The following is a 16,950-nucleotide window of genomic DNA, read 5'->3' as shown; positions in this document are numbered from 1 at the left end:
CGCGCGCAACCGCCACGGCCGCGCGCGGATTTCTCCTCCCTGAGGAGAGCCCGGCGGGCGCCGGGAGGCGACGCGCGCGCCCCGGCAGCGAGCGCTTATGAAACCGGCCGCGTTCCGGCGGCGCCGGGGCTGAGCTGGGGTCGGGAGGCGCCGGCGGCTCCGCCCTCGCCGCCCCTGCCCCCGTCCATTCCAAGATGGCCGGTAAGTGGGGCTGGGCGGCGGCGGCGGGGCGCGGGTGGGGGGTGCCGGGCTCGCTCACCCCGGCCGCCGCCGCCCTCGCCGCCGCCCTCCGAAACCAACGCCGCGGTGTCTCTTTTGTTTCTGTTCGTAGGGATCCCTTTGTATTTTGTGGATTTGCAGGATGACTTAGATGATTGTGAGTAACTGTTTTTATTTTTCCGTCTCCTCCTTAGGCCCTCCCCGCTCCCCCCCCCGGGCCCTTCCCTCACCCTCATTCCTTCTCCGCATTTTTTTAACCCAGATCAGGGCGAGCGAGGGATTTGCGGCCGCCGTGCGCGCAGGGCGCCAGGGTTCGCGAGTTAAAAGCCCGCCGCCCGTCTGGGCGGGCGCCGTTCCGCGGCGCGGCTGCCGCTCGGCGGCTCGTTCCTGCGCTCCGCCTTAAGCCTCCGGGCCGCTGCGCTCGCGCGTGGGGCTCGCTGGCGGGCAGAGCCTCCCTCGGGGGCTCCTGCCCGCCGCGGCGGCCCGTCCGTCGGCGCGGGGAGGCGCTGAGGCGGCCGGGGGCGCTGGCGCTTGCGGGCGGCAGTGGGGAGAGCGCCGGCTTTCCTCCCGACTCCTGTTTTTTTTTTTCTTTTCTTTTCCTTTTTTTGCTTCCTCAAACGGCTGCTGAGGAGCTGAGTTCTGTACAAACAGCGCCTCAGACAATGGCCCGCGAGGAATCTCTAGGACGGGAAGATGCGGCCCGTCCGGCCCTGTGTTAGAGGAGTGACCCCTTTGTTGTTGTCCTCGGAAATCAGCCTCGTGGTAATGCAAGTGAATGAGAATTTAAATGCTTTAGAGGCTGCTAAAAGTATTCATTCTGCTTGTCTTACCACCTCGTGGCAGTGGCGCGGGCATTCGGCGGGACGTGGTYGCTTTGGGCACGCGTGTACCTCAGAAGCGAGGAGTAGAACAAAGCTAAAGCTGCCTTGCGCCCAGGTGGGCGAACGTCAGCTGGTGCTTCGAGGCTTAGCACGATGCCTTGGTTCTAGGCCGGGCTGACAGCTCCAGCTCTAGCCGTGCACTTCAGCGCTTTGTGATGGGATTAGGGCTGCATGCGTATCAGACAGCTTGGTAAGAACCCTTACTTAAAACTAAGGAGATGCATCTTGGCTGCTAGCTATTTAAATTTGCATTGAGATTTTGCTGGCTCTTTGAATGCTGGATTGGCTTTTCTGTTTAGAAAGTAAAACTGACGCTTGAATTAGTTTCTTGTGATTCTTATTGATTCGTTTGCTGTGCAAACTTTGTTTAATAGTAGTTGAAAATGTGTAAAAACGTGTAACAAAGATGTTTTTCCCTAATCTATCGTAAAGAAGCAAATGTAGGAAGGAGGCAGTCTTGAGGAACAGCAGGAGAAACCTGGTATGCAGGGACATTCTCCTTCACAAGTGGGAAAATCGTTCTATGGAGTTATGTTAATTGCTGTTGTTAAATGTTGCTTTCTGTCTTGGAGGTTTCTGCATTTTACTACTAGATAGCAGAAAAACTTGTCATTTGCATTTTCCTTAAGTTTAGGAAAAAACTTCAGGATTTTTTTTTAGATGAAAATGATGTATAAATGGTAAGATTAGTTGTATGTAAGACTTGTGGTAGTTCTTGGCTTGTCTTGTGTTTCTATCTTGATGTACATTGCAGAATGTATCTTTAACAGATAGGTATCTTATGCAGATAGATTTATTTGTAACAATTTGCACCTTAATAGATTTAAAATTAAAAGAGTTTTCATTTCTAAACTCAGTTACCTATTTGAAAAGCTAGAAGTCTAAAAAGTTGTAATAGGAAGAACTTAGAGGATAATACTTGAAATARATGTATTTAACAGATRCAGATTTGAAAACTTGATAACACTGCGTAAGAAGCTGCTTAAAAGAGAGGTACTTAAATGTTATGGTTTACTGAAGTAAATGAAACAAGCTTTTTGTGAGGACCTTTGACACCAAAATGTGTGCGTATGTTGAACAGAGGTTTTAGATGAAGCAGCAGCTTGCTGGTACATTTGARGAAGCTTGTGTTGGATTTAAAGACAGTTTTGCAGAGGTCAACGTATCTATCTCATCTTTGAATTCTTTTAACAGCAGAAAAGCTGCAATAGTTGGTTCTGCAGTACCTTACCTTACATGTTGAAAAATCTTTGTTTTCTTCTGGGTTCTTTTTTTTTTTTAAAAGCCTTCATAGTGCTGATGAATACTTAGCTATTTAAATTGATTGAGTCTTTCTGAATTGCTCCCTGCTGCTCTCCCATTTTTGGAGGTAAAGCAATCCTCCCTGTAATAAAGAAATTAAAGATACCAGTTATTTTAGTTTTGTTTGCTGAGTTAAGTAGAAGCAGAGGCAGCAATAAATGCAAACTTTCCYATAGCCCTCTGTTATGTGTCTTGGGACACATGATGTGAATTGGGAGTGATCATCATTAGAGGTTAAGAGGGTAGTTTGTTCTCCATTTAGTGTTCAGCCTTTGGCTGTTCTCTATTAAGTGCTCAGTTTTTGGCTCTTCTGTTGAGACTCTCAGTATAGAATTTGTCTGGTAAGTTGATTCAAAAGAAAAATTATCTTTGTAGGCAAAGTTAAAACTTTTCAGACAAACCAAATCTTGTTGCATTTGAATTTGAAGCAGTAATTAATAAACATTTTTTGTGGGTCACTTAAAATTTGTTATAAGAGTGAATCAGTTTCAGAATGAGCATGTGCACAAAGGGAGGAATCTATTTTAAAGCACTACTGACATCTCATGATTTAAAAATCAAAGGTCTTCATTATGTTCATTAACTTGGCAGTATACTTAAAATTATGGCCTTGAAAGTTGTCTTTTTTGTTATAGTAGAGTTCAGAAGCCCATCTAGATTGAGATATTTTACTAATCCAATGACTATAAGAAAAATATGTATAAGAAAGAGTCCATAATGCATTTGAAGAAAATCTCAGTGAAATTAATCACTGGAACTGCATTTCTGCTTTTTAAACTAAATAAATTAGTGAAATAGTGTTATTCTCACTGAGGAAAATGTGCTGTGTTGCAGTCAGTTCCACTGAACAAAGAGCCTGGAGGATTACTTTGAATTAGGGGAAGCAGTAATAAAAATCTATGTAAATTCTTGGAGTACAGTTAAAAGCCTGTTTTTGTAAGGCAATACAAATCCCCTTCATTAAGTAAAGAAAACATATTTTAAAGCATGTTTTTGTCCTGAAAASTGAGCGAGAAAATGCCGCTGCTCRTGAGATTTTGCACTGTGAGCTAGTGTTTAATATTTTGGTTTTGAAAATTGGATAGTGATGAAGTGATACTAGCTAATGATGTTAAATTGCATAGTTAAATGTTGTGATACCACAGGTGTCTCTTGTAAGCTCTAAGCAGCTTTTAAGTCTACGTAAAACAAAGACGTATTAAATTCAATTTCAGCTGTGGATATTGTCTGTGGTATTCTCATATATAGATGGATAGATTTCAAATTTGTTTATCTGATATCTTCAGAAGGAAAAACACTAAATGCTTGGTTCACCTGTGGAAGAATATTAGATACGTTAAGATCATTATTTTTCTTCTGTAATTTATTTTCTAGTAYGCCAGTATATTCTGAATTTTAAAGTAACTTTTTGTGAGAAGGAGAAAAAGAAAAAAACTTTAAAAATGCATGAGAGAAGACAAGGATGGACCCTGCTCTGACCATTTCTAATCTGTGTGTACTGAGAGGGTTGAAAAAAATGTGAGGTATTTAACTTTCTTCATCCTGAGCATAACATAAGTATTTTTTTCTGTCTACCCTCTGGTCCTAGGAGTGCTGATGTTTGCTTAGCTAATTTAAATGAATAATAGAACTGCTCCAGGTAGTAAAATTAAACATGTTCTTTATGTTTACAAGATTGGTCCCAGCTGTTCTATTGTAGTCAAACTCATGATTGAGGTTTATTTTGATGTCACTTAAATTGGTAGGAATTCTGTTGAAATATTTGAAGAGGGACCAATAGTAAAGTGAACTGATAAGTGCTTTTTAAACTGTTTTTTAATTCAGGAACAAATGGGCATTAGATAAAGTTAGTAGCAGACATTGATTTTAAGCTGCAATAAATCTTCCCTTATACAACAGGTGGCTAGCATCAAGAATTAGATAGTGACACTGTGTGGATTTTAAAATGTATATTATTGTAATTGCATGGGCATATGGATTGTCATGGTTTGTGTTTCGAAATGGAAATAAGATTGTTTCATCTTCAGAAGGGAAATCAGCTATTCTGCATACACTGAATAGTTTCCTATGCACTTGCGTTGGACAGTAGTTTTCTTTTGAAGCAGAGAAATACTGAATGCGGTAGCATTCTCTTCAGGTGGTGTGCTTGATGGGAAAGCTAGCCCTAGAACATGTAAACATGTCAATCCCTGTTAGGTGTGTGTTATGTAAAGTATACGTACTTGTGCAGATACAGCTTTTGAGCATGTCAGTACTTCAAAAACATGTAAGGAGAGAGTAATGGTCAGTTGAATGGGAATAAGAATGTCATTAAAAGAAATAGGTAGCCTCTTATAAAAGGCTACAAATACCTAACCTACATTTTTGATGATGTAGCTGTGAGTTCGTTTCTGGTATCTGTGTGTACATGTGAAAACGTGAACAGTAGGTCTTGTCCCAGTGTTTTCTTCTGATTGAGTCCCAWTGAGCTAGTTGGAGCTTAATGTCTCAAAGAATTGCAGAATTCAGAATTGCTCTAGTCTGTTAATTCAGATAGGTTCTTAGGAAACACTGTTCTTTCAAGGGACACCAGTTTGCTGCTCCCTCACTCCAAAGACCCAGGTATAGCACTTTGCCTCAAGTATGTTCAAATAATTTCTTTCTAAGATTAGCTATTTCTTTCTGAGATTAACCGCRTTTCTGTGGAAAATATTTTGGCCTGACTTTGTGCCTGGTGCTGAAACCATGTTTCTTCAAACTTCAGCTCAGCACATACATAATTTGCCCGTTTCTTTCACTTTTATATTGAGAACAGTGGAAGGATGTGTGTGCCTGTTCTAATAAATATTTCCTGGTAAAAGGAATGGGTAACTATTGTGAGTTTGAAAAGCAAAGTGATTCCCCAAAGATCTTACCCACTTAAGGAAGATAAAAAGCAAAAACTGAATGTTAAATACTTGGGAGCTAAGTTATATATGTGAAATCATTTTTTTCTTCTATAGGAAAAAAGCCAAGAGTTGGTACTAGTATGGCTTAATGTTAATTGATTTATACATGAGGTAAAGCACCGAATCAATCCAGTATATGAATGCAGTCTAGTCTTTCACTAAGACTTACTGGTAATCAAATGGGTTTTTTATATATATATATATCTCAAGTGATATATAGAGGGTATTAATATGGTTCAGAGCCAAAGTTCATTATGTCAGGTCTCAGCTAAAGGGTTCTTTAGGGAAGAGGGTTGATAATATAAAACTGATGATAAAGCAAGTGTGAGGGTAAACTGGAAGCTTAATGATCCTGATTAAGGCACAGCCATTTAAAAAAGATTGTTGTATCAGAGACCTTGGAGTTACATGTGCAAGTCATTTAACCTACTGATTATTTCAGATTGCATTTTGGAATAACAAGGCAAGAAGACTTAAGAACAAACAAACAACCCCCCTCAAAAAAAAAGAAAAAAAAAAAAAGAAACCCCAAAGACCCCACCACCACCACCACCACCACCAAAACCCAGCTTTTTAATGATTGACAAATATTGGAAGGACTATAAGTTGTTATTAAACTAGAATAGTTGAATATTCAACAAATGTATATGTAAAGTCTGTCAGTGGGAGAAGCTATTCCTGTTCATTCCACTTGGGCAAAATGAAATTAATTTTGGCTTGCTTTTAAGTATTTAGCCAAAGCATTTTTTAAAATGAAATTATTATGCAACTTTTTCTTCTTGAAGACAGGAGGTCTCTTATCTAAAGGGTCGTAACCTAGGGTACCTACATTATGTTCTCTTAGTCTTGGTTTAAAATACAGTTTATCTGGATTGTCATTTTGCTTTCTGTTCTTGCCAGTTATGTTCTTCCTTTACTGATTTAAATACCTGATACCATGTCCTGCTAAGCCTAAAACTGGTGGTTATCCATTCTTAAGACATACAGTGGCTTGCAAGAGACTTCTTGTTGARTAAGTTGTACCAGCACAATTACTATGACTGATAATGTAGTGGCTATATTATTTATGTGAACAGAGTTTGCATATTTCTAGGGGTATTTGGTGGGAAAGTTGTTAACTCAGAGGAGGAATAACAGCTACTTCAGTGCAACTATTTCTGTAGGTTTCTGCTTTCTGTATGTGTTCTTCTTATTCATTGCTGAAATAAGAGAACGTATGTGAAAGATTAATACTGTTGCAGGCAGGTTATTTGACTGTCTTTATGTTCCTATTTCTAAGGAAGGGGCATAAAAAATAGCTTGGCCTATCATCAAAGTTATCTAGTTCGCTTTCCACTTCATTGTCAGTCTTATAAATGTTACTGTCCATATCTTGTGATCAAGTGTATGTTACTGATTAGATGCTTGTAAGACTGAATGGATAAACTTCAACAGTTGGTATGGTGAAATTTCATTTAAAATTTCAAGTTAAAAGTACAGAAGGATTTAAAAGAAGATAGGTTTGCATGGGAAAGACTGTTTTTGATTGATCTGCAGTAGAAAGCTTTGAAATATATTCACAAGTAAGGTGAAGTTGAGGTTTTTCACAAAGCTACAAATCTGATTTAGATGCATGGGACTCGGTAAATGCAGTAAGGAAAATGTACCTTGCTAACTTTGAAATAGACTCAAGATTTTGCTGCTTTAAAGCAATATAGCTTTGGACTTTCTGTCATTGTTAACATTTCTGTTTCTTTTAATAGGGACTGTTTTTCCTTCTGGATTTCTCTGTAAGCTCATAGCATGAAATTTTGTCAGCTGAGCTTATCTAACTTGCAGTGTATGTGACTAGTCCACTCAAATTGCAAAGCAGAATGTGTTAAAAGTCGAGGATATGATAGTTAAGATAGATTACATTTCAGGGATTGAATTTGCGTATGCAAGTGGTGTTCTTGAGTCCACTAGGTGCAAATTAAGATTTCTGTAAGCAGTTCCTGGTAATACACAGATATATTTGCTTTGCAGAATAGATCTAAAAAGTAACACCATAGATGGTGTTACTATGATAGTATATTTTATATATTTTTTGCTGACTTTGTTTCATTTCTTTGTTTTTGTTGCTCTTTTTGTTTTTCAAGTTGGGTTTGAAGATTATGGACCAGACTGTGATAGCATGAGGATAACAGCATTCTTGGATATTCCTGGGCAGGATAATTTGACTCCATTGGCTCGTCTGGAAAAGTATGCTTTCAGTGATAACATATTTAACAGGTGAGGGTATAATAATTATACTTGATAGTAATCTGAGTCTTGCAAGACTGTGAATCTTATGATATTTCTTATACTATACTCCTAAATGTATGCCTAATATTATTTCTGTTTCAATAAATAACTACTACATAATAATATACTATATTACTATATACAATATACAAATAAATGACTATTATATAATAATTTCCAAAAAGACTAGTTTTTGTTCTTGGTCATTTGAATAAGATGTCTGAACTCTGCCACCTTCATTGTGTTGGGATGTGGAGAAACTGTAACTAGTTTGTCTGGGTGTTAAGAGAAGAGGCACCCTTAAGGTGCCTGTTTACATTTGATTAGTTTCTAGTCTCCTCCCATCTATATGTTGTTAGCAGGCATTTAATATGTTGTTCCTCCACAGGCAAATTATTGCTAGAGGTCTTTTGGATGTCTTCCGAGATTTCAGTAATAATGAGGAAGATTTCCTGACTGTAATGGAGATAGTTGTCAGGCTCTCTGAAGATGCAGGTTTGAAATTTTCTTAATTCTTGTAACTCATTTTACATGAAAGTTATGATATAAAAAACCCAATGATTTTAGATTTTGAGAAGGCAAGGAATATTTACAAATATTGAAGTTATTTGAAAAACTTACATGATGGAAGAACTAATTTCAGACTTTAACTTCATATGGCAGCTGGTTGCTCCAGACTACTGTAAAAATCACTTGATTGTGGAAATTACTTTTTTTCTGCTTTGAAAATTCTCTCCCTTAACTTGTATCTAAGCACAGAAATCACTGATTAATGCAGTGATTTCTGTTGAATTCAGTAGGGACACCTGGCCTTTGACACCCTGAAAGTTATTGATAACTTAAAATCCAGGGTTATTTTTAAAAAATGTTAATTTGCTTGAAATATAGGCATGTTGTAGCATGTATATGTTGGAAGTGAAAATGAAATTAAAAGCTACACATTTTTACCTCTGTTAGATCTGGTATTTATTCAAGGCTTACAGAAGTAAGTTTAACATCCACGTGCAGTCTTTTAATTTCTTTGTGTTTGGGGGGATTCTAAGTATAACAACAGAGCTTCAGGTTAATGCAGGATTTTAATAATTTTTCCTAGTTTCACATACAATGGTATTTGTATATTTAATTGGATATTAGAGGTCTATATTCTTTCATTTTGGTATTTTGAATTTAAATTTGAACTGGCTAAGTTTTAGAACTTTGTTTTTTATGATGCTTATCTTTCTCCTCAATTTCTTTTTTTGTTTCGCTTTTAAAAGTGTCTGGCTTCTGTTTTGTTTCATAAGGCCATGAATTTTGCCTTTTGAAACTTTTGTTAGGACAGGAAGTAAATTCTTCTGACTTACAGGTCTGCTCTGACTTTTGACTAMTGGTTAATTGGCAGAGCAATACAAAATATAAAAAACATTTGAGTACTTCTGTACATCTAAAGACTACTGTGAATATTTGTTTATTGAAGTTGGAAAGCATTACTTTCTCTGTTGTGTTTGAATGATATATATATATTTTCAGATAAAGGAAAATCATTAACAAACAGCAATATGTATTAATGAAAACATGAGAACTTTCTGTGAAGTATTTTGACTTGTAGGTRTATAAATGCAGGTATTTTTACTTACTGTAAGGAATAAACGGGGACCAAAATAAAATTTTCACAGAAATTGGTTATATCTGAATGCATGTAAGATGTGCCTGGTATGCTTAGTGCAACTTGGTTAACTGTGTATGCACAGTTTTTCAGAACAGTTGTGTGCTTTAAAACTTTACGGGTGTACATTCATAGTACTTGGGTTTTCTGGCTAGCTGCTTTAATTTTATCTGATTCACTAGAACACTAATCCTAAATCTCTGGTTTGTGGTGTTGTATATGAGGTTATTCTATCTTATTCAGCTTTTAAGAATAGGCAGTCTCAGCGATGATATTTCCTTACATTTTGAACGTTTTCATTTTCACTGTTGTGAAAGCATTTAAGTGAGAGAAAATGCTGTGTTTTTTTTTAAGAGAGCGTGATTGTGACTTTGAATTTACTGATGCAGTTCTGACTTTTTTTATTATCAGAACCAACTGTACGTACAGAGCTGATGGAACAAATACCTCCCATTGCCATTTTTCTGCAAGAAAGTCGACCAAAATTCCCAACAGCATTTTTTGAGTATCTTATGCCCATAGTAGTGAGATACCTCACAGATGTTAACAATCAGGTAGGAAACACTAGACTACATGGTTTGAATATTTGGAAAATTCAATGAAATTGAGGCATGAGGAAGAAATAATGGGAAATCCCTTGTTAATTGATACCTAGCTTGTCTGTAGTGCTTTATTTACAGATTTCATCACACTTTGCTAGGGAGGTCTGAATAGTGGGGATTTTTTTTTATTTTTTGGTTTTTTTTCACTTCCTACTGGAGAGAATAGGAAACTCAAAAGGCTTACCGAGCAGCATATTGGCACAGTCTATTCTAGGAACTATGCCTTAAGTCCTGTCCTATACTTCAGCTTTTGGCTGCTGCTCCTCAGAATTTGGTTTAAGGACATCTAGCAATGATAGGAAAAATGTAGKTCTGTATTACTAATACCTTGTATTGAATTTTTCTACTTTTTTTTTTTAATAAAGAACTTGTACTGAGTTTGATGAAAATGTCTTTTGTGGCTTTCACATTATCAGTTAATTTTGTTTTTAGTGATACACTTTCTTTTTTCCTTTTTCATTGAAATTAATAGGTTAGAAAGGCAGGTCAAGAAGCACTGCTTGTACTGATAGAACAAGATCTCGTTGCTCAGAGTGACATTGAAAATAAGGTGTGTCCAATTCTGTTGGACCTCTCTGCTCCTGACAGTGAGGATGAGTACAAGGTGGAAGCTGTGAATGTAAGTGAAGCTGGAAGAAAGCTTGTAACTTCAAATTTTATTGCTTTTTAGGAAATGTGTTTATCTAGTTTATAAGATGGTCAGTACGAGAGTCTGGAAAATTGAGTTTTCTGACAGATTTTTAATTCTTGTGTCATCACTTGCTGTCTGTCATATCACTAGTTACGAATGTCACTCTGACTTATTTAGTGTCTCTTTTAATGCTATTATTTAAGGTCCTTTAGAGTGTATTTATAATGATTTTGTGCGATGTTTTCCATCTCTTATATTTAGTAAGATAAAAATCTTACCTTCTGAATTCTGAGACTTTTACATTTTGTTGTTGAACTTAGAACTTTCTACACCATTATTGTCTCAGTTTGTTACTGTTTTCCTTCTCTATTTATTAGTTGCTCTGAGAATTCAGAAACTAGTGTGATACACTGAAGCTTAGAACCATAGCTTAGATGTCTTAACCTGTTAAGTCTTAAACATATAAGATTCTTAGTAATATGTAATCATGAGTACCACTGAAACAATGTGATACTTTTTTTAAAAAAGAACTTGATCAGGACTTGGAATATYGCATTGAGAATTTGCAAATAAGACTAGAGTTTGTACTTGAATTAAATTCAAGAAAACAGAAAGATTGTCCTGATTAGTATTGTATCGTCTTTTGACCAAGTGTGGAGGTATTTCAGAAAATTTTTTTTAGCAGCTATACCTGCATGTACTTGCAATGAGTATTAAGAAGAACTGTTGTTGCTTTTGATCTCAACAGTAATTAAGATGAGGTCCAAGAATAGTTTTGACATTAAATAAAAGCTTTTATTGCTTATTTTTGTTTATTCATTAACATTGAATTTTTAGTTTAACACAAATCTTTTTTTATTCTGTATTTTTTAACATACCAGGTTTAAAGAGACCATGTTTGTATTTCAAGATGCTAGATGATTGTCAAAATCGATGATGAAATAACTTTAACATGTGGTTATTTGTTKACAGCCTTATTTTAATTTTTATTTAAGATTACATTCTCCAATAGTTTCTTCACATTTGTTCTTCCAGGTTTCACATTAATGTTGCAAAAATGTATGAATGATGACAACAATCTTTAACTTGAAGTGTCTTGGAAAAAATTCTCCCTGTTTGCTTTCAATAAATCAGTTGACCCCACAGAAGTGCTGGTGTGTAATTACATTTCAGCATGGATATCTGACACTTGACCTGTAAAACAGTTTTACCAGCTAGATTTTCCTCTTCCTTGTTTGGGAGTTGAGCTTAGGCAGTTTTCCAGGGTGACGTCTGAGCACCAGATGTCTTTTAGAAGTTTGACAATATGCAGAGAGTGATAGAACAGTATCTTTTTTAATTGTTATTTAATATTCTAGTATGAAGGCAAATGTTTCTAAAAAACAAAGCTTATTTTTATGGAGGTTGAAAGTTTCAATTATTTATTTTGGAAAAGGAAAAATAGAAGGATGAGTACTGTGAATTTGACAACACTTGTGTAAGCATGTAACTCCCAGTGCTGCAAGCAGAACAGCTGAACAAAAAGGTGCGTGGGAGCTCCATTCTCTTTACAGTTGCAAGTGTAGGATTACAGTAAGTTACTCTGTAAAGTAGGAGCTGAAAGGAAACATATAGTCCAAAGTACCTGATTTTTCACACCAGAAACATGATTTGTGATGTAGTTGAAGTTGACAGTTCCTCAAAATAAGGAGTTAAATTACTTTGTGTTACTAACTTCTCTTCATCACATTGAGATGTTAATTCTTATAACTTTTGAGTATGAAGCCTTTAAAGTGTGCATTAGCTAATACATGCAGTTAGTCTGTCTTGCTTTCCTTTTTCTCTTCTGTTGTTTGGCAAACTCTTATTGTATCATGYTGTCTGTTTAGACTTTGTTCCTATAAGGAGCTGGGAATGTTCTTGTTTTKAAAGCATCTGATCAGTCTTCCGAAAGTCAAAGTGTTTACTTACATGTCTAGGATGTTTCTCAAATACACTTAAAGATTGTGATTTTGTACGCTGGCTAGTGCAGTGGAATTTTTGTYGTCTTTGTGCAAAAATATCAGTGTATGCCTCACTGCAAAACAACTTGAAAATACATTTATCAATAAAGTCGATTTATTGTCTTGTTTATCCAATTAAATAATATGCAGAAGTGTTATGTTCAGATAAAGGGGCATAGAATGATAAAGTATGATTGTACAGAAAACTACACTTCTGCTTCACGTGAATAAGTGTATGAAATTATGAATCATATAAAAGCACTTAGTATTCTTGAGTAATGGTAGATGCTTTCTTTCTCTCTGAAGTAATGTTTAGGAAGAACATCAGACCATGTTTATAGGTTGTTTATTGCAGGAATATTTTTTTTCTTTATCTTCCACATCTCCCCTTCTTGATTTCAGATAATCTGTAAAATGGCTTCTATGCTGAGCAGATCCACTGTTGAGCACATGCTGCTTCCTCGTTTCTGTGAACTGTGCAGTGATGGGAAACTGTTCCAAGTCCGAAAGGTTGGAATGGTATTTTCAAGCTTGAAGTTAAAATGAATTTTATTTCATTTTAGTTTAATTTTAATTCAATTTAATTCACAAATGAATTTTTGTATGTTGCTGTTCAAATGTTTGTGTTGATAATCTAATCATTTTATTTAATTGGTATGGTTATAGTTTCTTTAGTTCAATAAAGAAATAAATAGTAGTCCTTAGTGAATGGCATTGTAGTAGATCTGCACCATTGAATGGTTTTGCATAATCTTTTTTTTTTAAGCCACACTTGTTTACATCCTCTAATTAAAAAGTTACCAATTTTCCACCTAGTTTCAAAAGCAGAAATTCAAAAACACTCTATTTCAGACATTCTCTTTTCTTACTATTATTTATTTTTTTTAAGCCTTGCATTACTGAAGGGAGAAATCTCAGAAGTATGAAGTGTACTTCAAATCGTGGTTGAGAATGAAATTGCTAGCACAACAAGTCTTGGAATAATTCAGTAGACTTAAGGGTCATGTAGAGCTTCAGCTTGATCCTTAATGTAAGGCATGGTCATTGGAATTTGATCTGCATCATACCCTTATAAGCATATAGAATTAATAGGTAGTAGCTAAATCATATATAAACACAGTGACAGCTGCTGCTCAAAGTCATTCAAACATTCAAGTGGGCTTTTATTATCCCCTTTAATGCTTACTGAAGTAGATTACTTTGCAATGCAGAAGCATATCCTACTATTGATTTCAAAGGCATGTGGCTTATGGAAGCCTGCTCTAATGAATCTTTGTCCAGGATGAGGAGTTAATGTTACAGGATACAGTTACATAAGTGAAATTTCAATAGTCATTCATATGAAATTATTAGATGGGATAAATAATGAATGGTAAAGTTGATTTTAAAAACAACAGCAAACCACTAATGAACTTGAAARGTCCAGGATTTTATTCATGACTTTTTTTCTTTTTGTTAGATTTGTGCAGCTAATTTTGGTGACATTTGTAATGCAGTTGGGCAAGAAGCCACAGAGAGACTTCTGGTATGTAAAAATCAAACCTACTTATAARAGTTGTATTTGTCAGCTCAAAAGGCTTAATTGTGAGGGTTCTGTTACTGTCTTCTCTGGAAATCCATCAGTGTGCATATAGGATTTTTAGGGGATTTGGCAAAGGCTTTGGTTGCAAGTATACAACAGGACTGTGATTGATCAWAAGTAGATATTTTTCTGCAAAATGYTTCCACTGCATCTTCCCCCCAATGTAGTTGACAACTTATATGTAAATTTTAAAGTTACTGACTCTCTTCCTTTCTCTGAACTAGATGATCAGTCAGTTTAGAATCTCAGAATAGGCCATTAATAATTCTTCCTATTTTTTCCAAGTGTGTTTAATTATGCATAAAATCCTAATGAAATGCATGGGAGAAATAGATTTATTTTCTTTAAGTTTCTTAGTATATATTTATGTGCCCCTGTTTCTCACATTCTTCCCCCATTTTGTCTTGAGCTCTCATTGTCTCCCTTTCCCAAATAAATACCTTATTATAAAGTTGCTATAGTATCTCTTTAATTAGTCTTCATTTTGCTTATTTTTGGCAGATTCCGAAGTTCTTTGAACTTTGTTCAGATAGCGTTTGGGGAATGAGAAAAGCTTGTGCTGAGTGCTTTATGGCGGTGTCTTATACCACATCCCCAGAAGTTCGTAGAAGCAAACTATCCCCACTCTTTATCAGTCTTATTAGTGACACTTGCAGATGGGTAAGTAACTTGCTCCATAACTGGTGCATCTTCCCAGACGAATCATACACAAGTAATGAGCAAGTCAAAAGTGTACTGTAAATGTGCTGASTTTGCATGGACAAGACTCTAAAGATCAAATATCCTATTTTTTCCCCTCTCTTTTGTTACTTAAAAAAAATATGTTGTTAATTGTTAAATTTCTATCTGAGCATGACATTTTTAAAATTTTGCATCTAAAAATTCCTTGGAGTAGACTGCCTGTGTTAAAGGTACTATTTGAAGTAAGAAGTAATCTCCTTCAAATCTTAACTTTTTTGAATTTCTTTACTGTGTTTGTAGATATACACTTAATAGCCTGACATCCTTGCTTAAATGTCACTTATTTGGTATTAAATGAAGCTGTTCTAGTTAGAAATAATTTTCAACCAAATTTTATTTTTCAGTATTAACTCTATGGTAGTTGCATGAATCCTGAATATTATGTCTTCATACTTTTTCAGGTCCGTCAGGCTGCTTTTCAATCCCTTGGCCCATTCATTTCTACCTTTGCAAACCCTTCAAGTGCTGGTCTTTACATCCGAGAAGATGGTACACTGAGTATCCGACCTCCTCCACAAGATACGACTTCCAATTCCTGTCAAGCAAACAACAATATAAATTTTATGTCCTCTAATACAAATGTTGCGTCTTCCAGGTAAATCATAGGGAAGATGGGAAGCAGGGGAAGGGAAAAGAAAGAGCATAATTATTTTACTTGCTGTTCAGGACTAAAAATCTTGAAAGTGTGGTTCCTGGAAAGGTATAAAGAGTGAGGTTGCACRTATGTCTGCTTGAGTGTAGCCACATTATTGAAATTTAATTGACTTTTCGATGCTCTCGTAGAAGAGCAAAGGGAAAAGTGATGAAATAAAACATAGTGCTGACACAGCATCTGTCTTTCTGCAGAGCAAATAAGCTTCTGTAGTTGTTGCTGTCTTGTAAAGTATTTCACTGAAAAGTACTGATCCRAGTTGCTTTAATTTGGATAACTGTGTGTGTCTGTTATCAGTTCAGAGCAACCAATGGAAATCAAACCAGAGTCATCGACTGAGGAGACTTCAGCTGAAGTTAATACAGTGCTCTCAGTTAAGAATCTAAATAAAGACACATGGGAAGCAAGTACAGATTGTTGTACCAGTTCTGGAGAAGACTTAACTAGGTTGTCTCAGGGAGACAGTGTTGCTGCTGGTGTCATAGAGGTCATTAAGGAGAGCAATTTTCCAGGAAGGAACTCAAGACAGTCTGCTGAGGATGTATTTAATACTTTCTTGTACTGGCGCCCTCCTCTGCCTGATATAAGCCAGGATCTGGAGTTGCTTCAGTTCAAGTCTGAGAAGCACAAAGAGAGCTGCTCTGTGCAGTGCAATAACTGTGTTGCCAGTAATGAAATAAAAAGAGTTTTGGAAAGCTTACAGGAGCACATAGATGATCCAGATGTTCAAGGTGAGACTTTAACAGTAAAATGATATTTCTTCCGAACAGATTTTCTCACAACCTTTACAAAACTCTTGACTGTTTTAATCGTTCTGGTATTCATAAGGTGATGAGACCTCCTTGGGTAGCAAATTATTTTGCTTCACACTCAGCTATAGAAAGTTATGCCATCTTCCCAAGACCTAAACTATCTCTAGAACAGGTGAAGTGTTTCTAGCTTCTGCTGGCCTGAGAAATAGAATTGGATACAACTACGAAAGCAAAATCAAATGTGAAAGTTTTATGGAAGAGTACTAACACTTTCATTTATAATAGGAAATACTTCCTAATTTACTGTATCTGTGCAGCTTAGGTGGGGTTTCTTTTTATCCTTTCACCTTAAGAAATTGCAAGCTTAATGCTTTTTAAGTGCAGGAAGGAAACTAAATTGTCTCCTTTTGTTTTATATAGCTCAGGTCCAAGTGTTATCTGCTGCTCTCAGAGCTGCTCAGTTTGATTCCATCAGTGATTGTGAGACCAAAAAAATAGAGAACAGGGGCAAACTTCAGAATGAAACAACTATTTCAGATGAAGCAACTATTTCAGATGCTACTTGCAGCCAGGTGGAAGATGATACACTTTTATCCCATGCATCTCAGAACGGCATCAGTGAGCAGTCTACCACCAGTGTATTGAAAAGCACAGTGAGTATGCATTGTGCTGCATGGCTGAAATGAATTCTTACCAACTGAAGTAGTGTGTATGTTCATGTACTCGTACCATTAGCCTTTTTGTCAATATGGTCGTATTGTGATTATCTCAG

General features: G+C 36.5%; 1 protein-coding gene across 5 annotated transcripts in view; it reads left to right on the top strand.

Moving 5' to 3' along the window:
• The first annotated feature begins 11 nt into the window (after positions 1 to 11).
• LOC146590775 (serine/threonine-protein phosphatase 4 regulatory subunit 1-like) overlaps positions 12 to 16,950 on the top strand; it is a 26,633-nt gene continuing 9,694 nt past the window's right edge. Inside the window, exons 1-12 of one of the 5 annotated variants that reach the window (XM_085314115.1) lie at positions 12 to 201; positions 332 to 376; positions 7,447 to 7,579; positions 7,980 to 8,086; positions 9,648 to 9,790; positions 10,311 to 10,457; positions 12,854 to 12,961; positions 13,911 to 13,976; positions 14,535 to 14,693; positions 15,176 to 15,369; positions 15,724 to 16,157; positions 16,599 to 16,831. In XM_085314115.1, the coding sequence (XP_085170241.1) occupies positions 195 to 201; positions 332 to 376; positions 7,447 to 7,579; positions 7,980 to 8,086; positions 9,648 to 9,790; positions 10,311 to 10,457; positions 12,854 to 12,961; positions 13,911 to 13,976; positions 14,535 to 14,693; positions 15,176 to 15,369; positions 15,724 to 16,157; positions 16,599 to 16,831 (1,776 nt within the window). In that variant the 5' untranslated portion in view covers positions 12 to 194. Of the gene's footprint in view, positions 202 to 227; positions 377 to 848; positions 982 to 7,446; positions 7,580 to 7,979; positions 8,087 to 9,647; positions 9,791 to 10,310; positions 10,458 to 12,853; positions 12,971 to 13,910; positions 13,977 to 14,534; positions 14,694 to 15,175; positions 15,370 to 15,723; positions 16,158 to 16,598; positions 16,832 to 16,950 lie in introns of those variants that run through there. The other 4 variants (XM_085314114.1, XM_085314118.1, XM_085314117.1 and 1 more) reach the window with 4 other exon arrangements.

The sequence above is a fragment of the Rhea americana genome, unplaced genomic scaffold, assembly GCF_003343005.1.
Source record: "Rhea americana isolate MKP2758 unplaced genomic scaffold, rheAme1 scaffold_4, whole genome shotgun sequence".
Taxonomy (NCBI): domain Eukaryota; kingdom Metazoa; phylum Chordata; class Aves; order Rheiformes; family Rheidae; genus Rhea; species Rhea americana.
The sequence above is the reverse complement of the archived record's forward strand: the minus strand, read 5'-3'. Positions and strand labels throughout refer to the sequence as shown.